The following is a 27872-nucleotide window of genomic DNA, read 5'->3' as shown; positions in this document are numbered from 1 at the left end:
ACAAGACACGGACTGTTATGTTGACAAATTTCTTTGGAAGATGTTAAAAAGCCGAATGCACCTTTTCCCATTTGGACTAAAACTTTGTGTCTTATCGACTACGTTCCCTTTATCGAGAGCCACGATTTGTGAATAGATGGTGAAAAAATGCCCAAAGGTATTTTTAATTTTCACAGACCCAGGAGCATTGTGACAATTTTGCAAATAAATACAAGACCCCTGGCAACTATGAACCACTGCACATAGCAGTTTCATCAGACTTACTCTCTAGTGGGCTGTTGCTGCTAAGCACCCACTGTACTCAGCAGGGATTAGGCACACTAAGGCACACAGAAACATACACAGACACAAAAGCCCAGTACCTTGTGCCCTAAGCCTCAGTGTAAGGGAAAAGCAATCAAAGCAGCATGTGAGAAGGAACAGGAACAATTTATAGAGGTACAATGTGATGCAGTCTAAATTCAACTCTCGACAAAAGAAATGGTATTGCGTCTTCTGACGGTTGGTGAGTGAAGTTCTTTACTAATCCTATTTATATACATTTTTGTGGGCAAGCAGATAACCTAACACAGTTTCTCTACATTGTTAATGATGTGACGATACAGACGTACAATACAATACTATTACATACAGATCCTGCCTGTTTACACAGTAAACTAAACAGCAATTCTCCACAGGCAGCACTAGTTGAACAAATATGTTCTGTTTGGTGTCTTTGGTGAGTTTGTCATGCCAATGAAGGGTATTGATAAGCACAGAAATTGATATGGAGGTGAGTTGCTGACTCAACAACCGTCTCTCCTTTTATCGCTCAACAGTACATATTGTGTTCTGGTTGGTTGCCTAACCAATGTGGGATTTGGTAGATTTACTTGGTTTTCTTAGGTACAGTAAATGTGACTTAATGCGTCAGCAGGATGCTTACTGACCTGCTCTATATACAGTGTCTTCAGGTAACTTTCTGTGTCTTGATCAACTACGTAGTTTGGTGAACTCAATGATTGTCCACTCTTTGTTCTTCTGTTTCAAAAGAAACACATAAGAAAACGTTTTGGAGTCATACCATTTTGAACAAAATTATAAAATAACTGACTTTGTAATCAACAAAACAGATTTTTTTTTATATTTCTAATTATTAATGAACATTTTCAGGTTAAGCCATCTTTTAAAAGGATAAACTTAAGAAAAAAACATTATGACTTTGGTAGCAATAACTCTGTTATAACTAGTTAAAAGATCATTAGTAAACTGTTAATAAATTATTTATTGTTGACTTGTTAAGTGTTTGTTAAGCATTTATAACGATGGACCTATACCTCATTCACTAATAATTAAGAAATAAGGAGTAGTTGCAACTTTATAACGTCCCAATAAGCTTATAACTTATATCTAATATAATAACTCACACTTAACAGATCAGTATTTACTAATTTGCTAACCATTTACAAAACTTGAAAAACAGCAAATAGCTTGAACAAGTTCAAGGTACAGAAATTTGATATTTAAAATTTAGAATTTTTGTGCCTCACAATTGTTCCACCCATAGGCCTTTCTGTGTGCTGTACATTTCCAAAGAAGCACCACAGTTGAAATATTAAACATTCTATTGAATGCATAAAAACACATATGGTAAACCTAACCAGATCTACTGTATAAGGTATCATTAATAATAAAAAGAAAAAAGTAACAAACTGTGAACAAACACCAACAATAAATCATTTATTAACAGTTTAGTAATTAATTATCCTCTCAGCGCATCTAATATCACATTATCTTCTCTTTTGAAAAGAATAATAAATAAAAAACAATATAATTTAGAATAAAAATAACCCAAAGCCTTAAAGGGACAGACAACACCTTTATCATACGATTATTTATTTCGGCTATATATATATGTAAAAAAAACGTAGTCTCGCCCACCCGGGCGGTATGGTCTCTCCTTTCAAGCTCGGGTCCTCTACCAGAGGCCTGGGAGCTTGAGGGTTCTACGCAGGACCTTAGCTGTCCCTAGGATTGCGCTCTTCTGAACAGAGATGTCGGACGTTGTTCCTGGTATCTGTTGGAGCCATGTACCCAGTTTGGGGGTTTCTGCCCCTAGTGTCCTGATCACTACTGGCACCACTGTTGCCTTCACTCCCCACATTTTCTCCAACTCTTCCTTCAACCCTTGATATTTCTCCAGCTTTTCGTGTTCTTTTTTCCTGATGTTGCTATCGCTCGGGATTGCTACATCAACCACTACTGCCGTTTTCTGATGTTTATCCACCACCACTATGTCAGGCTGGTTGGCCATCACCACTTTGTCTGTCTGGATCTAGAAGATCTTGGCTTGGTTGTTCTCGACCATCTTTGGAGGTGTCGCCCACCTTGACTCTGGGGTCTTCAGTCTGTACTCGGCACAGATGCTCCTGTACACTATACCTGCTACCTGGTTATGTTGTTCCATGTATGCTTTGCCTGCCAGCATCTCACACCCTGCTGTGATGTGCTTGACTGTCTCAGGGGCCTCTTTGCATAGCCTGCACCTCGTGTCCTGTCTGGTGCGATAGACACCGGCCTCTATTGATCTTGTGTTTAGGGCCTGTTCTTGTGCTGCCATGATAAGTGCCTCCGTGCTGTCTTTCAGTCCGGCCTTTTCCAGCCACTGGTATGTTTTCCCCATGTCAGCTACCCCCTCAGCTTGTCGGTGGTACATGTCATGCAGGGGCTTGTCCCTGCATGATATCTCCTCATGGTCCTCCTCCTTACTGGGCTTCTGTTGCCTGAGGCATTCACCGAGCAGGTCATCACTGGGGGCCATTTTCATGATGTACTCTTGGAGGGATGTAGTTTCCTCCTCGATAGTGGCGCTGATACTCACTAGTCCTCGGCCTACCCTCTTTCCGATTTGTGTAAAGCCTCAGACTTAGAGTGAAACTCTCTGTGCATTCTAAGAAGCTTCCTTGTCTTGATGTCGATAGCCTGCATCTCTTTCAGCTGCCAGGATACGATGCCGGCAGGGATATCTGATAACTGGTAGGGCATAGCTGTTAATGGCCTGGATCTTATTCTTGCCATTCAGCTGACTCTTGAGGACCTGCCTCACCCTCTGTAAGTATTTGGTTGTGGCAGACCTCCTAGTTGCTTCCTCATCGTTTCCATTTGTCTGTGGGCTCCCCAGGTATTTTTAGCTGTCCTGCACATCTGCTACTATGTTGCCTTCAGGTAGTTCAGCCCCTTCAGTTGAAATCACCTTCCCTCTTCTGGATACCATTCGTCCACACTTATCTAGTCCGAATGACATCCGGATGTCATTGCTGTATATTCTCGTGAGGTGAATAAGGGAGTCGATGTCATGCTCTTTCTTGGCGTACAGCTTGATATCATCCATGTAGAGGAGGTGACTGATGATTGTTCCACTTCGGAACTGGTGCCTAAAACCACTCTTGGTGATGATCTGGCTGAGGAGGTATAGGCCTATGCAGAACAGCAGGGGTGACAGAGCATCTCCTTGGTAGATACCGCATTTGATGCTCACGTGTGCAACTGGCTTTGAGTTGGCTTCTAGAGTTGTCTTCCACAGCACCATTGAGTTCTGGAGGAAGGTCCTTAGTGTCCTGTTGATGTTATAGAGCTTCAAGCATTCCAGTATCCATGTGTGTGGCACTGAGTCATAGGCTTTCTTGTAGTCAATCCAGGCAGTGCACAGGTTGGTGTGCCTGGCGACTGCCCTGTCCACCAGTAGTTGCAGTAGTTGGTGCTTGGCTCCCATGGTGTTATTGCCAATCCCTTTCTGTGCCCTGTGCATGTATTGCTCCATGTGCCTGCTCATTTTAGCCGCTATAATGCCTGATAGGAGCTTCCATGTGGTGCTGAGGCAGGTGATGGGCCGGTAGTTAGGTGGTACTGTTCCCTTCGGGGGGTCCTTCATGATGACGACTGTCCGACCTTGGGTTAGCCACTCTGGGTGGGTCCCCAACTTCAGCAGCTGGTTCATTTGTGCTGCTAGGTGTTCATGGAGTTCAGTTAGCTTCTTAAGCCAGTAGGCATGAATCTTATCGGGCCTATGCCTCTCGAAGGCTAGAGGCATATATATGTATGTGTATATATATATAAACAAAAAGATAATAATAATAATGAACGGATTCACCATCTACCGTGGGGCAAATAAGTATTTAGTCAACCACCAATTGTGCAAGTTCTCCTGCTTGAAAAGATTAGAGAGGCCTGTAATTGGCAACATGGGTAAACCTCAACCATGAGAGACAGAATGTGGGAAAAAAAAACAGAAAACTGCATTGTTTGATTTTTAAAGAATTTATTTCCAAATTAGAGTGGAAAATAAGTGTTTGGTCACCTTCAAACAAGCAAGATTTCTGGCTGTCAAAGAGGTCTAACTTCTTCTAACGAGGTCTAACGAGGCTCCACTCATTACCTGTATTAATGGCACCTGTTTTAACTCATTATCGGTATAAAAGACACCTGTCTACAATCTCAGTCAGTCACACTCCAAACTCCACTATGGCCAAGACCAAAGAGCTGTCGAAGGACACCAAAGACAAAATTGTAGACCTGCACCAGGCTGGGAAGACTGAATCTGCAATAGGTAAAACGCTTGGTGTGAAGAAATCAACTGTGGGAGCAATTATTAGAAAATTGAAGACATACAAGACCACTGATAATCTCCCTCGATCTGGGGCTCCATGCAAGATCTCGCCTCGTGGCGTCAAAATGATAACAAGAACGGTGAGCAAAACTCCCAGAACCACACACCTAGTGAATGACCTACAGAGAGCTGGGACCACAGTAACAAAGGCTACTATCAGTTACACAATGCGTCGCCAGGGGACTCAAATCCTGCACTGCCAGACGTGTCCCCCTGCTGAAGCCAGTACACATCCAGGCCTGTCTGCGGTTCGCTAGAGAGCATTTGGATGATCCAGAAGAGGACTGGGAGAATGTGTTATGGTCAGATAAAACCAAAATAGAACTTTTTGGTAGAAACACAGGTTCTCATGTTTGGAGGAGAAAGAATACTGAATTGCATCCGAAGAACACCATACCCACTGTGAAGCATGGGGGTGGAAACATCATGCTTTGCGGCTGTTTTTCTGCAAAGGGACCAGGACAACTGATCTGTTTAAAGGAAAGAATGAATGGGGCCATGCATCGAGAGATTTTGAGTGAAAATCTCCTTCCATCAGCAAGGGCATTAAAGATGAGACGTAGCTGGGTCTTTCAGCATGACAATGATCTCAAACACACAGTCAGGGCAACAAAGGAGTGGCTTCGTAAGAAGCATTTCAAGGTCCTGGAGTGGCCTAGTCAGTCTCCAGATCCCAACCCCATGGAAAATCTGTGGAGGGAGTTGAAAGTCCGTGTTGCCCAATGACAGCCCCAAAACCTCACTGCTCTAGAGGAGATCTGCATGGAGGAATGGGCCAAAATACCAGCAACAGTGTTTGAAAAGCTTGTGAAGAGTTACAGAAAACGTTTGGCCTCCGTTATTACCAACAAAGGGTACATAACAGCTATTGAGATGAACTTTTGGTATTGACCAAATACTTATTTTCCACCATGATTTGCAAATAAATTGTTTAAAAATCAAACAATGTGATTTTCAGTTTTTTCCCCCCCACATTTTGTCACTCATGGTTGAGGTTTAACCATGTTGACAATTACAGGCCTCTCTAATATTTTCAAGTGGGAGAACTTGCACAATTAGTGGTTGACTCAATACTTGTGTGTGTGTGTGTTTAAATTAGAATGTGATGATGATTTTAATTTGCACAATAGGCACCACAATCCCTTTGTACTGTAACCTATTGTTACAATAACAATAAAGGCTATTCTATTCTATTCTATTCTATTCTATTCTATTCTATTCTATTCTATTCTATTCTATTCTATTCTATTCTATTCTATTCTATGTTACAATAACAATAAATGATATTCTATTCTATTCTATTCTATTCTATTCTATTCTATTCTATTCTATTCTATTCTATTCTATTCTATTCTATTCTATTCTATGTGCATCCCAGTGGAAAAATCTCATTTAATTTACTAGGAAAAAAAATTAACTTTATAAACATTATAAAGTACTTTAACAATAAACATTTCATTTTTGTGGTGTGTAATAGAGAAAAAAAAAAAAAGTAAATAAGAGCCACTATTTCCAGGAAGTGGCCGCACTTAGTGTGGGTATACATTTTATCAGTGCTGGTAATATTTTAGCCAATCACATGTGAGTAACACAGATTTCTTGCTTCTCCAAGTGTCATCAGTAATACTCATCATCCCACACACCTGTGTTTAAGTCTGTCAGTGTGTCACAGTTCATCTTGACAGACATCTAGATGGCCAGTCAGAGCTCACCATTATGTCAGACAATCATATTCTGTCAGCTGAAGTCTGAGACCTCCCATTTGGGCATAAAATGTCTTTGTTGTGATATTTTATCAAATTGAAACTCTTGCTTGATGGGCGCACACTCGTGTGTGCATTATGTTTTAAAGGCAACTATTTGTAAGTTTTCTTATTCTATTGTCTGTGAATGGTGGATTGAGGTAACAAACTTCACCAACAGTTGAATTATACCAGCAGAATACAGAATTTTACAAGGAACTGTTACTTTGGATACTAGAATAATTAAAGACATTTCCCAAAATAAAAGCAGTGTTTTAAATTGGGTCCATGAACTTGACACTGTGTTTTTGTGAGTGAGTATAACTGGCATCACAAAATGGCTGTGCTCGTAAGCGGTGTTATTTTTTTGCTAATCTTATTCCCTCATTATCGCAGGTCTAAGAAATTCACAACAGACATACTTAAATACTTTCACTAGAAGGTCATTTATATTAAATACTTTAAATGAATGTGTTTTCTGTCCCTTTAACTTCAATGAGATCTTTGTTTACAGTGCACACCGGTGAGAAAGTGGAGGGAAAAAAAGCATTGATCTCACTATGCTTTTATTAATCACTAAATATTTGGACCTATTATCATTTCATCATGACAACGTACTTGTGTGAGGAACTCTATTTCGCCATCTATATAATGCACGGTTAAACGAATATAAAATCAAATGGCTGGAATCTTTCGCTGTAATCTATCCCAATATTACCACCTCATCTTCAAATAATGTTTATCTTGAATAATGGCTTTGTACCGATTTACAGAAAGGCACAAAAAGTGTTTGCTTTAAGTTTTTTTTCTTTTTTTTTTTTTTTTTTTATATAAAAATAAAAGTTTGGTCCGCATTGCTGGAAGTATGTCAGATTAGTTCCGATTGAGGGTTGGCTTCTGTTCATAACTTTGATGGACAGAATTTCTAGGTGCAGCTGAGGTGTTGTGGGGTCCGGTTTGGTGGCCTCAGCATTGCATCTCTGCTTTTTGTAGATGATGTGGTGTTGTTGGCTTCATCAAGCCATGATCTCCAATTCTCACTGGAGCAGTATGCATTCGAGAGTGAAGCAGTTGGGATGAAGATTAGGTCCTCCAAATCCTAGACCATGGTCCTAAGTCGGAAAAGGGTGGCATACCCTTGCCGGGTTGGGGAAGAGATCCTGCCCCAAGTTGAGTTTAAACATCTTGGGGTCTTGTTCACGAGTGAGGGCCAGAGGAGCAGGAGATCGACAGGTGTATTGGTGCAGCATCTGCAGTGATGTGGACTCTGTACTGGTCTGTAGTGGTGAAAAAGCAGCTGAGTCAAAAGGCGAAGCTCTCGATTTACCCGTCGATCTACATTTCTACCCTCACCTTTGATCACAGCTGTGGGTCGTGACTGAAAGAACAAGATCCCGGATATAAGCGGCTGAAATGAGTTTCCTCCGCAGGGTGTTCGGGTTCTCTCTTAGGGATAGGGTGAGAAGCTCAGTCATCCGGGAGGGACTTGGGGTCGAGCTGCTAATCCTCCGCATTGACAGGCGTCAGCTAGTTTGGCTCAGGCATCTGGTTCGGATGCCTTCTGGACGCCCCCTGGAGAGGTGCTCCGGGCATGTCCCACCGGCGGGAGGCCCCGGGGACGACCCAGGACAGGCTGGAGAGACTATGTCTCTGTGCTGGCTTGGGAACGCCTTAATATCCCGTTGGAGGACCTGGTTGAAGTGGTTGGGGAGAAGGAAGTGAGGGCTTCCCTGCCAAAGCTGCTGCTTCCGTGACCAGACCCTGGATTAAGCGGTAGATAATAGGTGGATGGATGGATGGATGGATTATAAAAATGCAAACAAAGAAGCACAGAGCTATAGAATGATAAATACCGTAATTTTCAGACAATAAGCCACCACTTTTTTCCCACATTATGAATCCTGCGGCCTATAGTCCAGTGTGGCTTAGTTGTTGATTTATTTGGGTTAATATGTAACACTTTATTTGACAGAGGCGTCATAAAACTACCATAAAACCGTCATAATTATGACATGAAAATGGGCATTAATGGATGCTTATGACGGATGTAATTAAGTGTCATCCGGCAAATTATGTCAGTAACTCCATTTATGTCCAGCTCGAATGGTTTACCTACTTTCAAAACGTAGATAATTTGCCGCATGACACAAAATTACATCTGTCATCGGCATTTCATTAATGCTCATGGCAGTGTCATGTCATAATTATGATGGTCTTATGACAGTCTGAAGGCGCCACTGTCAAGTAAAGTGCTCCCAAATTCCATAAATAGCAATTAATGATACAACTAGAACAGTAACTGAACAAAAAATTAGCACAGAACATGAATTTTGATTTGTTATTTACATCTGTAGTGCTGCAGTGTATGCTAGGAGGCATGTTGGACGAGAAGAGTGTTGAATGCAGGTGGCAGCAGAGGTTGACTGTTTCCCCCAAGAGAATAGAGATGGCCAAATGAAGCTTCTTGAAGCAGTGAAGCTTTGCACCCAATTGGTTTAAAGCTTCATGGTGGTACATTTGGTCTTATGACATTCTTATGATGCAGCTGTCCGATAAACAGTTACTGGTTGACATCTTTTGGTGTAAATATTCCATAATACAGTGAAGACAGCTGCGGCTTAATAGTCCAGTGCGTCTTATCTATGAGCACATGCTGTTTTTGTGTGAAATCTGGTGGGTGGCGGCTTATAGTCAGGTGCGCCTTATAGTGCGAAAATTACAGTCCTACTAATTTGGACATGGTGTTCAGTAAAGCATGTCAAGTTAATTTATGCACTAAACTAAAAACGAACTCATTCTTTTAATGTTAAAAATATCTATAAAACATCAAACTGATCCAGTTAAAAAGAATCAATTAATAAATTTACCTTAATGAGACTCTTGTGCCCTGCAATTGGCTGGCAACCAGTTCAGGGTGTCCCCTGCCTACTGCCCCGAGTTAGCTGGGATAGGCTCCAGCACCTCCGCGACCCTCGTGAGGAAAAGCGGCATGGAAAATGAATGAATGAATGAATGAGACTCTTGTTGAACACAGAGAGATGAGAGAGGGCATTCGTATGAGATATACAGCAGATATGAGGGTAATGCTGAATCTTTATGGAGGAAAATATTTTCACTCATTTTAGTCCATAAACAAAAATCAGTGCATGGAATATTTAAGCAAATACGAACTTCAAATAATACATTTAGGAAGATACAATCGGGAATGCATCAAGGTGTGAGCGAAAGCCATTTTTTCTTTTTTCTTTCGCTTTCTCAAACATTCTGAATTTCTAGCTGTCGCGCTCCACAGGCAGCATTCAACATCTTGCTCCAAGAGCATAATTACAGAGGAGAGAAAAATTACTGGGCCGGCCAATAACAAACTATTGTATTCCCTTTCCATAGCTGGTTATTAATAGCATAGGCAACAATGGCATCTACGTCATCAAAGTCTGCTCTCCGGCCATAATATGCTCCCTGCTTTCAATGCTCTTGTAACACTGAGTCAAATATTAACACAGGCTTCTTTTGTCTGTCAGTGTTACAATTGCTCTCATCTCTAAGTACTCACGAGTGCATCGATGCGGTCAAAAGAGGTTGCAGAATGGTTTATATCACCGTCCAGAAAACAAAATAAAATGAAAAAAAACAACATTCTAGTCTCTCTTTGCAGAACTATATAGTCGACTATTCTTCCTCTTGTGCTACGAATATGAGTTCCATGACATACGCATTGTCATAGTGATTAGGGAAAATGCGTTGTCACAAAACATAATTCACTTTCTTGTCATAGTGATTAGGGAAAATGCGTTGTCACAAAACATAATTCACTTTCTTGTCACTAATCAAAAGACTCCTAGTATTCAAATTTATTACATGCTGAGGCTTTAATTTCATATTTAAAAATATAAATAACAAGCCTTACAATGACCAAACATGGACAAAAAAAAAAAAAAAAAAATCACAGTTTAGTTTTCTTTTCAGTTTTTCCAAATGGCCTGTTTGAACTCACTAGAAGCAAATCATGGCGTGCTTTATGTCTAACTAAAATGATGATACTTTTAAAGAGTTTTATCTTATTTAAAGGGACCCACGAATAGAAAGACTTGTAGTTCTTAAAAGATAAATGTTATCATGACGTAAACTAATTTGCTATTAAAACCCCTCTTGATGTTTTCGTTTTTATACAATTTGTAAAATGTGTTTAACTAGTAGGTCGCCATTGTTGTTGACGTCGCAGGGCGATGATGTCCCTGGGTTCCATTGCCGAGCTACCAGTCAGACACCGGCTACATAAACATGTCATCTGTTCAACCCTTTCAATTTGTACCCGAGAGGAACATTAATGAGCATGACAGCACTGTCGATAGTTAACAAAAGGAGCAGCAAAAGCAAAACGAACAGGAACGATGGGATGAGACGAGACAAGAGTACAAAGGACAAAACCAATGTTCTGCCAAGATGTGCTACCCCGGCGAAACATCTACAAGAGACGAATTTGACACCCAAAGTACTATCGCGCGCTTTCAGCTTGTTTTGTTTAGATGCATACAGACAGAACATACTAAAGATGTCTTAAGAAAATACTTAAACGTAATGATATCAAATAAGGGTGGTTTAAATCATTGGATCAACAATATGCTTTAAAGCTGCCATTAGAAAACACAATGATTAAAAGTATGAGAAGGAAACACATGCAAAAAATATTTTGAGGCAACACAAAGGTAATAAAAGACTTAATAAAAACACAAACAGTAAGTACGGTACTCGCCGCTTTTAACAGATGTGCGCATGTTTTGGACGTCTCGCTGCATAGAAGTAATTGCAGAGCACCGGTAGTGTTCGTCTATTGACAATGACAAACTACGTCCTTGTCCCGAGCGTCCATTGCGCTCATAAAACATTGCGCCCTCAGTAAGTCAAAACATGTACTAAATATTGCAGATTTTTAAATCAATAGCAATAGGTTTAGGTGTTTCTAATAACATATTTTAGTAAAAAGCAACAATTGTGGCTTATTAGAGCCTACAAGTCTTTTAATTTGAGGTTCCCTTCAAGGTGTGATGAGTTATTTTTTCCTAGAAACAAGGCACAAATTCTTGCGAGCAAATCGGCAGGCCTCAGAATGGCTCTTTGAACGTAAACGATACAAGAGATTCCTGCCAGACCTAGACGCATGCCCGATGATTCTCGGCAAAGTCATTAAATATCCTGATTCTCATGTGGTGTAAGGTCACCCCAAAGAGCAGGATGTCTGTCCGCTCTGTGATTGACTGGCGATCAGTCTTTTCTGTTTTTTGCCTTGAAATAGTTTTCATGTTGTGGCTGCTTGGAATCCAACATAATTTATGTATCCTGTTTGTTTTTTTAATGCAGTGCTGACAGGCTCATTTCTATTAAATCTGTAGGACCACCTGTCAGGACAAGCGAATCACATGTCAACAACATGAGTCAGAGGAGCACGTATTTGACAGCTATAGATTTTATTTGACAAATGAAATTGGCCTACATCTGTGGTCGCTATGAGTCTGGCATCATTTTGTATTGGTTTTCTAAATTATGAGACTATTAATCTCAATAACACTACCGTCTCGGCAGACAAACAAGATTTGAGGAAGCTTCAGTTCATTGACTTTGGCAAAAACATCCACATTTCACTCATATTCATTAATGCTGTCTGACATCCTCTGACGGTGGTGCTGGAATCGAATTCTTAGGTTCTGCAGTCCACATTTACTTGACAATCAGTCACAATGTTTAAATGTATGTGAGTGACCTCACATCAGTTAGATCCCCCGGGACTCTTCTAAACCCTCTGTTCTATCCATAACAGAACCATTGACCATCTTTTAAAACAGATGAAATTACCAGAAATTTAAGTCCCCCCCCAAAAAAAGCTACAAAGCTCAAGTAAGTCGAAATTCAGCGTAGGGCTTCTGCACCTTAAAACATGTTTTGTTTTCTCCTTGAGATAACTGTTGTTGTGATTTGGTCTAAACAAATAAAAGTTTGAACACATCCATAACTGAACAGTATGGACATGCAGGTGACAATGTTTTTTTAGGTAACCTATTGTGGTTCCTCAGTTTTATTATTAATTAGGGCCCGAGCACTAAGCGTGCGAAGGCCCTATTGTTTTGCAAAGGATTATTTTTTTTTTATTTTTTTTTATTTTTCAGGGCAAATGAAAACGGCCAATTTGGAGGCCTGAACATGCACGAAAAGTCACCAAAATTTGCACATACGTCCGGAAAATTGTAAATTTCGATAATTTTGCAACGTTGCAAAAAAATATAACAAAATGGCTCAGTGGCGCCCCCTTGAAATTTTAAAATTGGCCTATAACATTAGGGTCTGTCAGCGTAGAGCAATGAAATTTGGGGGGTCTATACCTTGTCCAAAACCGCTCCAAAAAAGCATTTACACGCATATTCCAAACCCAACAGGAAATCGGTTATTTTGGATCAAATATGAAATTTTTATCGATTTACAGGGTGCACATTTGAGACCTTTTCGCCGAGGGAGTTAGTTGGATCATCTTCAAAATTGGTGAGACTGTTCAGGAGACATATGAGATCTTAAGTTTCTAAAATGGTGTGTTTTCATTCACGGGTCTGACCTGGGCGTGGTGCCAAAGTCGGCCATTTTTTCGGCAAAACACCAAATTCAGTAAATGGCTAATAATTCCTTGACACAACTTTCAATCTTTTTCATATCTGCCATGTATATGCGGTATCCCACCCTTAACACGAGTGCATTGAAATATTACCCATTAGGTCTAGCGCCCCCTAGTGAGAACAGGAAATGCCTTTTTTTACGAGACAGGTTCCTCCTCCAAGGGAAAAAAATCTGTTGACCTCAAACCTGCATCAGGGGAGCCTTAAGACCTGTGTTCAGATGCCTGATGAAAAATATTGAGGTTTCGTTGAGGCGGAGGGGTCCAAACAGGAAAGTGAAAATGAACTTCAACAATTTGTCACGCAAAAAACTTTGAACAGTCATAACTCGGCAGATATACAACATATCTGCGCCAAACTTCCCGTGTTTGTTGAGAGTCATACCCTGAAGGTTCTTGTAGGGGTCATTTGCATCAACTCTACAGTGCCAACTAGTGGCGACAGAAAGAAGTTTTAAAAAAGGCCTTTCCTATTGGGTTTTTTCAACATAGAGCAAGGAAATTTGGGGAGTAGATACCTTATGCAAAACTGCTCCAAAAAGTCTCTTGCACCCATATTCCAAATCCAACAGGAAATCGGGTATTTTGGATCGAATGTGAAATTTTCATGGGTTCACAGTAGGAGTTTACATTTGGAGGCTTGAATATTCACAAAAACTCGTAAAAATTTGCACATACATGCGGCTTTAGATAACGTTCGATAATCTTGCAATGTTACGAAAAAAATGTAGCAAAATGCCTCAGTGGCGCCCCCTTGAATTTTTCAAAAAGGCGTTTCCTATTAGGTTTTTTTAACAGAGAGTGATGAAATTTGGGGAGTCGATACCTTGTGCAAAACTGCTCCAAAAAGTCTCTTGCACCCGTATTCCAAATCCAACAGGAAATCGGGTATTTTTGATCGAATGTGAAATTTTTATCGGTTCACAGTAGGAGTTTACATTTGGAGGCTTGAACATGCATAAAAACTCACCAAAATTTGCACATACATGCGGCTTTGGATAACGTTCGATAATCTTGCAACGTTACGAAAAAATTTAACAAAATGGCTCAGTGGCGCCCCCTTGAAATTTTCAAAAAGGTCTCTCCATTTAGGTTTTTCTAACATAGAGTGATGAAATTTGGAGAGTCAAAACTTTGTGCAAAACTGCTCCAAAAAGTCTCTTGCACACACATTCCAAATCCTACAGGAAATCGGGTATTTTGGATTGAATGTGAACTTTTTATCGATTTACAGTGTGCACATTTTACACCTTGGCACCTAGGGAATTAGTTTGATCATTCTCAAAATTGGTGAGACTGTTCATGAGGCATATGAAATCTTAAGTTATAAAAATGGTGTGTTTTCATTCATGGGCCTGACCTGGGCGGGGCGCCAAATTCTTCCATTTTTTCGCCAAAACACCGAATTCGGAAAATGACTGATAACTCCCTCATACAACGTTCAATCTATTTTAAATCTGGCATGTGTGTGAGGTATACCAGCCTGAGCAGGACTGGATTGAAAATTTACCATTTGTGCCTGGCGCCTCCTAGTGGGAACAGGAAATGCCCTTTTTTACGGGACACACTCCTCCTCTAAAGGGAAAAAATCAATCTACCTCAAACCTGCATAAGGGAAACCTTAAGACCTGTCTTCAGGTGCCTGATGAAAAATATTGAAGTTTCGTTGAAGCGGAGGGGTCCAAACAGGAAAGTGAAAATGACTGTCAACAATTTTTCTCTCCAAAAACTTTAAACAGTCATAACTCGGCAGATATACAAGATATCTGCGCCAAACTTCCCGTGCTTGTTGAGAGTCATACCCTGAAGGGCCTTGTAGGGGTCATTTGCATCAACCCTACAGCGCCAACTAGTGGCGATAGAAAGTCACTCGTTTTTCCAAAACATGTCCAGTTCTTTTCATGTTGGTCATTGTAGTTTCAAGACCTATTAAAATACATTTTTACGGCCCATGTCCACGTGTCTCTGTCTGTTGCCGTGACGACCCTTTGTTCGCCATTTAAAGGAAATATTTTTTTTCAGACACTCAGGGAGCTTATAGAGCCACAATATTTGGCACACTTGGTCGAATTGGCCCAGTTAGAAGATTAATTTTGGTTTTGAATAAGGGCTTGGCTGCACAGCTCAGTAGTGGCTCCTTTTTTGTAGTACTCTCTCCAATAGGGGTTTTTATCTCTTGGGTGTGGGAATGTAAATAGGCGACTTTCGAGCATGTTAGGTTCTAATGAGATGATTAGAGAGGAGGATCTGCCACCACCCTGACCTGCACACAGTCCGAGTTGCGTGACGTCCGAGTTGCGCTAGATTGCGAGGGCCCGTTCAGTCCTGCTTGCAGGCCTAGTATTATAGTTATTCTTTGTTCCGCAGCCCCTTTGAGCTCAATTTGACCCCCTTAGAATGCGTCAAAATGCGCCAAAATCGGCAGGCAGGTCAAGAAAGGTGCAATCTTTGATACCATGTCTCGACAAATCCCAATTACACTATGTAGCGCCCCCTAGCAGTCATTCTTTGTCCCGCCGACACTTTGAGCCCTACTTTGACCCCCTCAGAATGCTCCAAAATTCACCAAACTCAACAGCCAGGTGAACACTGGTGAAAGCTTTGATAAAATGTAAAAAAAAAAAAAAAAATCAAAATATGCGTAAATGTGTGTAGCGCCCCCTAGGAACAAAACCAACATTTAATGTATTTATTTATTTATTTTAAGGTGAAAGAGGAGGTAACAATGCAAAGTTTAAAACTTAGAACACATCAGTACTATATGAATGGGATACCATACGCGATGCCCAGACTGCTGTTAGTACTACATCCAGTTTGCTTTGGGTGGGCACAGCGTGTCCGTGGGTGGGCACTACCCACCCCTGCCCCCACACCCCCTGGTAACGCCCCTGCTCCCACCGGTTGTTGCTCAGTGTCAGTGAGTTAGCTGTGCTACACGATGGCTGGAGGAGGTGAAAATGCTGAACTTTTCCCTCCATCAAAGAAAACGAAATCGCTGGTATGGGAATACTTGCTACAAATGCTATGTAATGCCACAAAAAAGTTACAGACCACCGCGGCTTGGAGGAGGGCCAACAGACATGTAAAACATGGCTGCTGAGGGGGCAATACCTTCAATATGATTTCGCATTTATACAAAATTAAAGGTTAGTAAACACTGTCCTGAATGTTTTCCACCAGCTACGAGAGTTAACTCCAGCGTGTTTAGTGTGTCTAGCAATGGTAAAACATGCTGTTTTTTTCTCTCGGGCAACTGTCTGTGTTGAAAAAGAGTGTGTGTATAATGTAAACATAATACTAGTCATACACACGTGCTTTTTATGGAAAAAATGCATTTATTTTTGTTCTGATGGTAATAATGTTGAGCTGTACCTGTTGGCTCACCTAAAGGACTGCATTTATTTTTAATTTAATTTCGAATACATATATATCGTCTCGCCCACATGGGAGGTATGGCCTTTCCTTTCAAGCTCGGGTCCTCTACCAGAGGCTTGGGAGTTTGAGGGTTCTGCGCAGGATCTTAGCTGTCCCTAGGATTGCGCTCTTCTGAACAGAGACATCGGACGTTGTTCCTGGTATCTGTTGGAGCCATGTACCCAGTTTGGGGGTTTCTGTCCCTAGAGTCCTGATCACTACCGGCACCACTGTTGCCTTCACTCCACACATTTTCTCCAACTCTTCCTTCAATTCTTGATATTTCTTCAGCTTTTCATGTTCTTTTTTCCTCATGTTGCAATTAGGCTCGAGCGTATGACGTGGCACTCGCGAGGTTTCCGCCGCTATCGGCATTGTGGAAGCGAGAAACATAAACTGAGGCATTTCAACACAGGTCGCTCTTTAAAAATGGTTGGAAATTATTGTGCGGTAAAGAATTGCAACAACCGATCGAATAGAAAGGAGAATGTACAGCTCGACGGAACACCATTGAGTTTCTTCCGGATCCCTACATGGAGAAAAGGCGAGGGAAAGCTCATATCTGAACTTACCAAACGTCGAAGAATGGCATGGGTGGCCTCGATCAGAAGGAAGGGCATAACGTTTGATTCTCCAGTTACACACTGAGTTTGCTCTATGCACTTCCACTCCGGTAAGTTAATTTCGTTTGTTTACGCAAATTACAGTAACTTTACGCCCTAAGTCGGCCTGTTGTTAGCTATTGCTACAGCTAAACAACTAGCATGCATACATGTGCATTGTCTTCATAAGACATAATTCCTGTCGTTGCTAAATGAAAAAGCTGTAATATTTTGACGTGAGAGAGTGGCAAAGAATTTGTACATAGGCTACATTTTATGCAGCAAAGGATTTGTACATCCGTGGTCACAGACTAAAACACACATTGCCTACCTTTGCTAGACAGATGGTGTTGCCGTTTGCTATGGTCATAAAGTAAAGATCCTGCACCCATCCGCAGCAAAACTGTTCGTAGCTTTGTAGCGATTTGTAGTTTCGGAATTGCTGATGAGTGTAGTAACATATACCAAACACTAAATACAGCATGATGTCCATTTTGCGTAGTGGTGGAAGCTTGTCGACATCTTTATTCCATTTGTGTTAGGCTTGCTCGTGAGGGTCAACATTGTTCACATCCTTAAAATTGCTCACATATCTGTCCTTCGCCGTGGTAACAAGTTTGTCTCTGTTTCGAACTGGCAAGTTTTCCCTACATTTTTCCATCTTTGGCACTCGTAGTTGAATTGTATTTGCCGTTAAGTTTAAATGTCCCGTGATGCAGACGTGCTTCCGCAATGGTTGCGTTGTCGCAAATCTCGCACGATCCCGTGCTGCTGTGACGTAAACGCTCGAGCCTAATCGCTCGGGATTGCTACATCTTTCACTACTGCTGTCTTCTGATGTTTATCCACCACCACTATGTCAGGCTGGTTGGCCATCACCAGTTTATCTGTCTGGATCTGGAAGTCCCACAGGATCTTGACTCGGTTGTTCTCGACCACCTTTGAAGGTGTCGTCCACCTTGACTCTGGGGTCTCCAGTCCGTACTCGGCACAGATGTTCCTGTACACTATGCCTGCTACCTGGTTATGTGTGTTTATATATATATATATATATATATATATATATATATATATATATATATATATATATATATATATATATATATATATATATATATATATATATATATATATATATATATGTACACAATACACAATATTCTAATTTCCTGACTGTCTCAGGAAATTAGAATATTGTGTATTCTAATTTCCTGAGACAGTCCTGTATATATACACAGGACTGTCTCAAAAAATTAGAATATTGTGTATTCTAATTTCCTGAGACAGTCCAGTATATGTATATGTATATATATATGTATGTGTATATATATATATATATGTATGTGTATATATATATATATGTGTGTGTGTATATATATATATATATATATATATATATATATATATATATTAGGGCTGTCAAAATTAGCGCGTTAACGCGGGGTAATTAATTTTTAAAATTAATCACGTTAAAATATTTGACGCAATTAACGCACATGTCCCGCTCAGAAAGTATTCTGCCTTTTGGTAAGTTTTACGGCAAGACTTTTTGTGCTGTCCAACAGCGAACTCTTGTGGTCGCTTTGCGACATGGTTTATTGTTTTCTTTCCAGTTCATTATGGCTGCACGACGGCTGATAATGTTGTGCTTATATGATCCTTGGACAAGATTTGTCGGTAAGTATGGTTGTTGTAAAGAATGTACATATTATGTTAGTAAGCGAAATGTTATATTTTTTGTATGAGACGCTTTTTGTTTATGTTTAGTGAACCTGTATAGCGTGCTAAGCTAACGTTGTTGCTAATGCAATGCTTGTGTACTTTTTTTTTGTAGTTTCACTACGGTCTAAAGAGGACAGTGGTTTGAGGCCATTTTATTAATAAATTAGATGAAAAAGGAAGAAGTCTGATTATTAAGGCGTCGTTCACTAGCTGTCTAGCTTTGGAAAAAGTAGACGCTTCATAGTGAGGACAGCATAGACAGATTTAAATGACAGTAGAGTGAAATGCCCACTACAGTCCTTATGTACCGTATGTTGAATGTATATATCCATCTTGTGTCTAATCTTTCCATTCCAACAAATTATTTTACAGAATATATATAAAATTTACAGAAAAATATGGCATATTTTATAGATGGTTTGAATTGCGATTAATTGCGATTAATTACGATTAATTAATTTTTAAGCTGTAATTAACTCCATTAAAAATTTTAACCGTTTGACAGCCCTAATTTTTTTTTTTACTTAACATTATATTTATGTGTCAATTTTCACGTATGTTTTGAAAAATAAAAATGCTGTTAAATGGGAAAAAAAAGTTTTTATTACTATTATTTTTTTAAAGCCAGGTATCTCAAAGTGATACCGTGATATTTTGGCTTATGGTTATCATACCGTCAGACTGGTACATGCCTAGTGAGTATGATGTACGTATAAGTATTGGTGAGTATGATGTATGTACTTTATTCCAAATGTTAATTATTCCGTTATAACAGATACAAATTTACAGTGAACTGCTAAATGATGCTTTTTGCGATTTAGATTTTATGTAAAGTTATCTACAGTATTAGAAGATACACCTCTGTTTCTATCTTTAACATCATGCAGTTACATTGCTAATTGTATACATAGATACATGCTAGGGGTAACAAAACGAGGATTAATGTACTCTAGTCTCAAATAAAGGCCGACGTCTCAAATGCACCGCCTGCCACAGTCATAAAATATAACTATTAGTCATTGTTGTCAAACATCATAAATAAGAGTCCTCGTCTCCCAAACAAAGTGAATGACAAATATGTGATCTTGAAGTAGTATTTTTAAGATAGTAAATTACTGATTACTGAAATTTCAAGTCGTAAAACATACTTGCATTAGCTCCTTGTTGGATAACATACTTTTATTTGTTTATCCAAGCCTGTAATAATGGACACATGACAAATGACAAATATGTGATCCTGAAGTATTTTTAAGATAGTAAACTACTGATTAAAATTCCAAGTCATAAAACATACTTGCATTAGCTCCTTGTTGGATAACATACTTTTATCTGTTTATCCAAACCTGTAATAATGGAATCTTAAATGTCATCGACTTGTAACCAGTGGAAGCACGCATAGTAGAAATACAGTTACTGGCAGTATCCTATCCATACATCATTTCTGCTTTTCACTACAATGGTTATGGAGTTGCTGGAGTTTATCATAGCTGATTGGACAACAGTAGACCCTGAACTGATTTTCAGCTGATCACAACACCGGTAATGTTTGCAAGTTCAATGGAGTCTTTGAGCAGTACAGTAATTCTGCAAATACCATCAGGGGTCTATGAAGACTTTACATCATAAAAGACATGGTCACGTGTGCTGCACTCCAAATGGCTGCAAAGGTGATTTTCCCATGAGGTTGCTTCTGTTCCTTTGGAGTCCCAAACAGCATATCTACTCTGAGGAAGTGCGAGGAAGCATGTCGACAAGAGTGATAATGTGCGAAGTGTGAGAGTGTGTAGGAGAGGGAGTGTGGGATTAAATGGATGACGGAAAAAGGAAAAAGTGTGATAAGACAGGTAGAGAAGTGGGCAAGTGAGTCTCGGAAAAATAAGGAGGAATAGAGAGACTGGGAGGGGAAGTGTAATCCTGTTAGAGAGCGCCAGATCAGATTGGCATTGATGTTGCCACCTCTGAAGAGATTTTCCTCCATGCTTTTGAAAAGGCCTTATATTTTCTCTGATTGAGTCCTTTTTCATTGTCACAGTCAACCTGTTTCTTCTGTGCTTTTATTACTTGGGTAATTTACTTTAAATTAAGTCGGTTTGATGCTTTTCCGAAACAAATTTACATTATTTCTGGAGAAAAAGCAAGCAAAAAACAAGCAAAAGCTTGGAACTAGACTAGGTGTTTAGAAACATGACAGTTTAGTGAAAGAAAAAAAACAGTTTCACTGATTGTTGGTCTTTCATTTGGTCCTTTATTTTAGAGGTAATATTTTAAGCAGGAATATTTTTTTTTGCTTAGCTACAGTATGGATGTTTTTAGCTAAGAGAGAAAACTAAAGTCAATGCTACAATGGGTAAGTGATTCTATGAATGTCAATGTCATAACCCCAGAGGTGAAAGTGGGCCGGAACAGTCCGGTACGCCGTCCTGGTGAAAGATTCGGGGCTGAAACGGTGGTTTGATCCTGAAAATATGAGGCAACTGTAACATGGGTTAAGATTCCCTGATTTTAGCCAGTACTTGTTTTTCCCCACACTCCCTGAATGCACCACAGCACATGACAAGTCACATTACACCAATTATCCAATCACCAGTCACCTAGGCACTATATAAGCTTCCTTGACTCCTCTCCCTTCAGTCGTGTGGGAGAGAAGCCAAGGAGCAACAGCTGCAGGTCAGTCTCAAACACTTTTTGATGCATCCAACCAATTGTTTCAAACTTGTTAAAGGCTGTTTTATAACTTATAGAACCAGACCTTTTAGTTGTGTTGGGGATCTGTTAGTGTGAGTGCTCAACTACATCCAAGTGAACTGGTGAGTCTGAATTTTTTCTGTTTAGCGAATTAGCCACCATGCTAAATTAGGCTAGGTTATGTGATTTTCTGTGCCCGTTGGTGATTTTTTTGTATTTCTGTATGTTAGCATGCTAATGCTAACATGCTAATGCTAACATGTGAAAACTTTTGCATTTTCATGTTTGTTGGTGCTTTATGATGGTATTCTGTTGTGTTAGCATTCTGGGGCTAATGCGCTAATGCTAACATATTATTGCATTTTTTTTCAATTGTGTAATTGGGTTGGTTGGTCCATACAGGCCAGGTGGTCCTACCCTGCCTTGGGACCACTCCAACAAACAGATGGCGAGCTAGAACTTGAGCCAGGAGCCTGACGGTTCTCTCTTTTTCCTTGTCTTCAAAACAAGTCAGGGTCTGGTAGGAGGCTTAGCAGCCTGTTTTTCCTCTCCCCACTACTCGGGTCAAGCATTTCAAATACCCATTCAACTTGTGACCAATAAAGCAGCGCTAATGGACACTCACCTTGTATCACCATAAACTGAAGCCATTCATCTCTTGACTGTTCGTAACTTACGAACGGCGGGGTGGGGAAAGTTGGGGTTTTGTCTACCTGTTGATCAACTGTAAATTGTGTACACACTGGTATTTTGTAAATATTTATTTTTTGTGTCACTTTTTGTAAAATACATATTTCACTCAAACCAACTCTGTCTGTCTTTATTCATTGCCGCTGCCCTCTAGTAGCCGAACTAGATCTTCCTGATTTGCCCACTAATTTGTCACCTCAGTGGTGCCCTTAACACGGCTCATACTTGTTACATTTCTTGGCGAGCTAGCCAGGAGGGCAGTTGTGCAGTGAATATTGGCTGTATTCAGTCTCACCAGTTCATTTTGACACAATGGAATTGTTTGATAAATTTGAGGTCAAAATCCCAAATGCAGTTCTAATACATGGGGCAACAGATTCCTCTTCATGCGACGAGATCGTTGATTTCCTTTCGCAGTATGGCGTGGTCAGACAAAATGTCGTCATTGAAAATACTGCAACCGATTTCGATAGTTGCATTGTAGTTGAATTCAAGTCCGGTTTAGCTTTGCAAAAGTTATCCCACTCACTGCCATACACATATACTTCAGAGTCTGGTGCAAAATTTTATATCGAGAGCTTATCAGACGTATACACATCCAAGATTTGTGGTTCGAAAACACGGTCACTAATGGCGGAATTCAGGAATGTTGCAAGGTTGTCTGGAAAGCATTACATGGAGATTCTTCAGGAGATGATGGAGCAGATCAGTCAATCCGTACCAGAAATTCATCGTCCTGTTCCACCCAGCATTGCTTCAAGCACAGCACACCCCCTGGCGCTAGCATCTGACATGGCAGATAACAAAACTAATCCCTCTCCACCTTCGTCCACGGCTGGTGCAGGCATAAAGAGAGAAGAGAGGTCTACAATCCACATGGCGCAGAGTGACCTAAACCCTCCGGAAGTCCAGCGTTACGTTGTGGAACACGTGGTAAGAAGCGGAGACAGCTCGTCACATCGACTGAGGACTTTCTCCGGGAAAGTGCCAAGGCCAGCGCATGAGATGGACTATGACACGTGGCAGTCTGGTGTCGAGTTGATCTGCAAGGACCCTTCCATCTCTGACTTGCAGCGCACCCGGCTAATTCGTGACAGTCTGTTGCCACCTGCAGCCGATATCGTAAAACATCTGAGCCTTGACACTGCTCCTGAGGTTTATGTACAGCAACTCAACTCTGCATATGGTGTGGTGCAGGACGGTGACGAACTGTACGCGAAGTTCCTCGATACCTACCAGGATGCTGGCGAAAAACCATCTACGTACCTGCAACGTCTTCAGGTCACGTTGCAGCACGCCGTGAGGCGAGGAGGAGTTCCGGTGAGAGATGTAGACAAGTGCTTGTTGACTCAATTCTGTCGGGGCTGTTGGGACAATAATCTCATCGTGGAACTACAGCTAAAACAGAAGAAGAGTTGCCCACCTTCTTTTGCTGAGTTCCTTCTCCTGCTTCGTACAGAGGAGGACCAAGACGCAGCAAAGGCAGTTCGGATGCAGCAGCACCTGGGTGTTATGAAGCAGAAAGTTTCCAGCCACACCCAGCTTGTACGCACAGAGCCAGAAACCAGCATGTGTACTGCACTAATGACAATGACCAAGCAGCTGTCTGAACAAATGTCAGCTATTCAAAAGCAACTGGCGTTGTTAACAGCAAGTCAGACCCAGAACACTCCCTCTGCTGCAAAGGCTTTCAACCCACCAAAAGCTGGCAACTCGAAAGCTTCTTCAAAGCCCGGATTTTGTTTCCGCTGTGGTGAGGATGGCCACATGAAGCCACAATGTCAGAACGCCCCGAATTCATCACTGGTAAGCGCCAAAAGGAAACGATTCAACAGTCAACAAAAGTGGCAGAAACCAAGCGCTTCTGGACATTTAAACTAATCTCAGCTCCTGTTGAGGGACAATCAGGAGCTGTGCCGGACAAACTCTGTCCCGCTGAGAAACCTGTCCAGTGTGCGGAAATGCAGTCCAACCTGCGATCGAAGAAACGACCACCAAAGGGGTTGATTGGTTCCAGATGTACAGCGGAAGTCAACATTGCTGGCCAAGCTTCTTCATGTATTCTTGATACAGGATCACAAGTGACCACAATTCCAGTGTCGTTTTATAATAACTACCTGTCAGACAAACCCATTCATTCTCTGAACGAACTTCTTCATATTGAAGGTGCAGCAGGTCAAAGTGTTCCATATCTAGGTTATGTTGACACTACAGTAACATTCCCAGCAGACTTTCTTGGTACCACTTTTGAAATTCAAACTCTGGCACTAGTAGTTCCAGATGTCAAACTTGGTTCTCCCTCTTCCGTTCTGATTGGCATGAACACTCTTGAAGTGCTCTATGACATGTTCTGCAGCAGTGAGTCTTCAACCTTTCAGCCCAGCTCTCATGGCTACAAGGTTATCCTTCAAACCCTCCAGCTGAGACATCAGAACACTTCTCAGAACAATATTGGACTCGTTAAGCTCTGCAGCAACACCCCAGTGCTCGTTCCAGCAAGTCGCACTGTGGTGATTGAAGGCTCAGCGAAGGTGTCCGTTCCAACAACCAACCAGTCTGTAGTCATTCAGCACCCGGTTTCAGGCCTGCCGGGTGGCTTGTGTGTAAGCAGCAGCTTGGTTGCCCTACCACCTTACTCATCTAATAACATTCCAGTGGTGGTGACGAATGAATCCGAGCAGGATATTTACATCCCTCCATGCTCAGTGATTGCAGACATCGACAGCTATAACTGCATCGTCTCGGACCACCATGTCGCTAGTAAACCTCCAAAGAGCTCAACTCCACTCTCCTTCAATTTTGGCGAGAGTCCAATTCCACCCGAATGGCAAGAGCGAATTACAGCCAAACTGAATGCCATGCCGGAAGTATTCTCACACCATGACCTTGATTTTGGCTGCACCAATCAGGTTAAACATCACATCAACCTCCACGACAATACACCCTTCAAACATCGTGCACGGCCCATCCACCCAAACGACATTGAAGCGGTTCGGAAGCATCTCCATGAACTGCTTGATGCCGGTGTGATTAGAGAGTCGGAGTCCTCATTCTCTTCTCCCATCGTGGTGGTGAAAAAGAAAAATGGAGACATCCGGCTGTGTATTGACTACAGAAAACTGAATCTACAGACCATAAAAGATGCATACCCATTGCCAAACCTCGAAGAATCCTTTTCTGCACTTAGTGGCGCAAAGTGGTTCTCAGTTCTCGACCTCAAGTCGGGATACTACCAGATTGAGATGCATGAAGAGGATAAGGCCAAAACCGCCTTTGTCACACCCCTGGGCTTCTGGGAATTTAACAGAATGCCCCAGGGTGTTACGAATGCTCCCTCAACATTTCAACGGTTGATGGAAAAGTGCATGGGTAGTCTGCATCTGAAAGAGGTCCTGGTATTCATTGATGATCTTATCATATTTTCAAATACACTTGAGGAGCATGAACAACGTCTACTGAAAGTGCTGAACAAGCTCAAGCAGTATGGGCTTAAACTGTCCCCCGAAAAGTGTAAGTTCCTGCAAACATCTGTCCGTTACTTGGGACATGTGGTGTCGGAGAAAGGCGTTGAGACGGATCCTGACAAGGTCGCCGCTTTGAAATCCTGGCCAGTTCCGCACAACCTTAAGACCTTGCGGTCCTTCCTTGGTTTCGCCGGCTACTACCGACGGTTCATTGAGGGGTATGCCGGCATTGTGAAGCCACTCAACGACCTCACCCGTGGTTATCCATCTACACGGAAGGGAGCATCGAAGAACAAAGCCTCCACTCCATCCTTCGACCCAAAGCAACCTTTTGATGCTCGATGGACTCCTTCATGCCAGCAAGCGTTCTCTATGCTCATTGAAAAACTTACCAGTGCTCCTGTGTTGGGATTTGCCAATCCATCGCTACCATACATACTCCACACAGATGCCAGCACTACAGGGCTCGGAGCAGCCCTTTACCAGGAACAGGAGGGACAACTAAGGGTAATTGCCTTTGCAAGCAGAGGGTTGTCGCAAAGTGAATCCCGTTACCCAGCACATAAGTTGGAATTCTTAGCACTCAAGTGGAGTGTAACAGAAAAGTTCCAGGATTATCTCTACGGGGCTAATTTCACTGTAGTCACAGACAGCAACCCCCTTACATACCTCCTGACCACAGCAAAGCTGGATGCCACCAGCCATCGTTGGCTTGCAGCTCTTTCAACATTTTCCTTTAAGATTCAGTACAGAGCTGGCAAGCAGAACTTGGATGCCGATGCGCTCTCCCGACGCCCACATGACAGTGTTACTTCGGAAACTGAACAAAAAGATCATGATCTCCTTAACCAGTTTGTTCAGCAACGTCTGGTCACCATCGGTGAAAATGACTTATCCTCTGAGGTGGTTGAAGCTGTATGTCTGAGTAGCCTTGTCCGTTCATTGGCTGATACCACTCTCGTTGAGTCACTCTCGTTAAACATCACTGCTGATGTGCTTCCTGAAATATTCACGGAAGGTTCAAATGGCCTGCCCATTGTTCCTGTGTTGTCACAAACTGACCTCCAAGATAAGCAAAGGGCAGATCCAGCCCTTCGTGAAACCATCTACCAGCTGGAAACTGGCGAAAAGATACCACCTACAGCTCGGGAAGAGATTCCACACTTACCCCTTCTCCTGAGAGAGTTACCCAAGCTGGAGCTTCTTGATGGTATTCTGTACAGGAAGAGAAGGGAAAACGATCACCCATCTTATCAGTTGGTTTTGCCAGAAGAACTTCGACCTACTGTTCTCCAGAGTCTGCATGACGATATGGGTCATATGGGAATTGAGCGAACCCTTGATCTCGTACGCTCAAGATTTTATTGGCCCTGAATGGCTGCTGATGTGGAGCACAAGATCAAAACTTGTGGCCGCTGTGTTAGACGCAAAGCATTGCCTGAGAAGGCTGCACCTCTCGTCAACATCCGAACATCTCGACCATTAGAACTCCTCTGCATGGATTTCCTTTCGTTGGAGCCTGACACCAGCAACACCAAGGACATTCTGGTATTGACAGATCACTTTACCAAGTTTGCTGTGGCCATACCAACGCCAAATCAGAAGGCACGAACTGTGGCAAAGAGTCTATGGGACAATTTCAATGTATATTATGGGATCCCTGAGAGGCTACACACAGACCAAGGCCCAGATTTCGAATCCAAACTGATCCGTGAACTGTGTACAGTGGCTGGCATCCAGAAAGGTCATACAACACCTTATCATCCTCGAGGAAATCCAGTTGAGCGATTTAATAGAACTTTACTCAACATGCTGGGAACACTGGAGACAAAACAAAAGTCCAAATGGAGAGAGTATGTCAAGCCATTGGTCCATGCATACAATTGCACCAAAAACGAAGTAACAGGATTCACGCCTTATGAATTAATGTTTGGGCGATCTCCTCGGTTACCTGTGGATCTGGCTTTTGGTTTGCCATTGCTTGATGCGAAGCCTCAACCTCACTCGCAATATGTCCATGATCTGAAGCAAAGGCTGGAGGAAAGTTACAGAATTGCTTCAAGGCATGCAGCCAAAAATGCAGAAAGGAACAAGGTTCGCTTCGATCAACGCATTACACCATCCAAGCTTGAGCTGGGGGATCATGTTCTAGTGCGAAATGTACGACTTAGAGGCAAGCACAAGCTTGCTGATAAGTGGGAACAAGACATATTTGAGGTGGTGAAGCAACCTGGAGACCTTCCAGTGTAC

At 41.6% G+C, this 27872-nt stretch overlaps 1 protein-coding gene across 5 annotated transcripts in view; it reads left to right on the top strand.

Moving 5' to 3' along the window:
• The first annotated feature begins 362 nt into the window (after positions 1-362).
• sphkap (SPHK1 interactor, AKAP domain containing) overlaps positions 363-27872 on the top strand; it is a 236123-nt gene continuing 208613 nt past the window's right edge. For all 5 annotated transcript variants that reach the window (XM_057838238.1, XM_057838236.1, XM_057838233.1 and 2 more), the window contains exon 1: positions 363-505. In XM_057838238.1, coding sequence (XP_057694221.1) covers positions 481-505 — 25 coding nt within the window. In that variant the 5' untranslated portion in view covers positions 363-480. The remainder of the gene's footprint in view (positions 506-27872) is intronic.

Source organism: Corythoichthys intestinalis, chromosome 6 (assembly GCF_030265065.1).
Source record: "Corythoichthys intestinalis isolate RoL2023-P3 chromosome 6, ASM3026506v1, whole genome shotgun sequence".
Lineage (NCBI taxonomy): Eukaryota > Metazoa > Chordata > Actinopteri > Syngnathiformes > Syngnathidae > Corythoichthys > Corythoichthys intestinalis.
The sequence above is the reverse complement of the archived record's forward strand: the minus strand, read 5'-3'. Positions and strand labels throughout refer to the sequence as shown.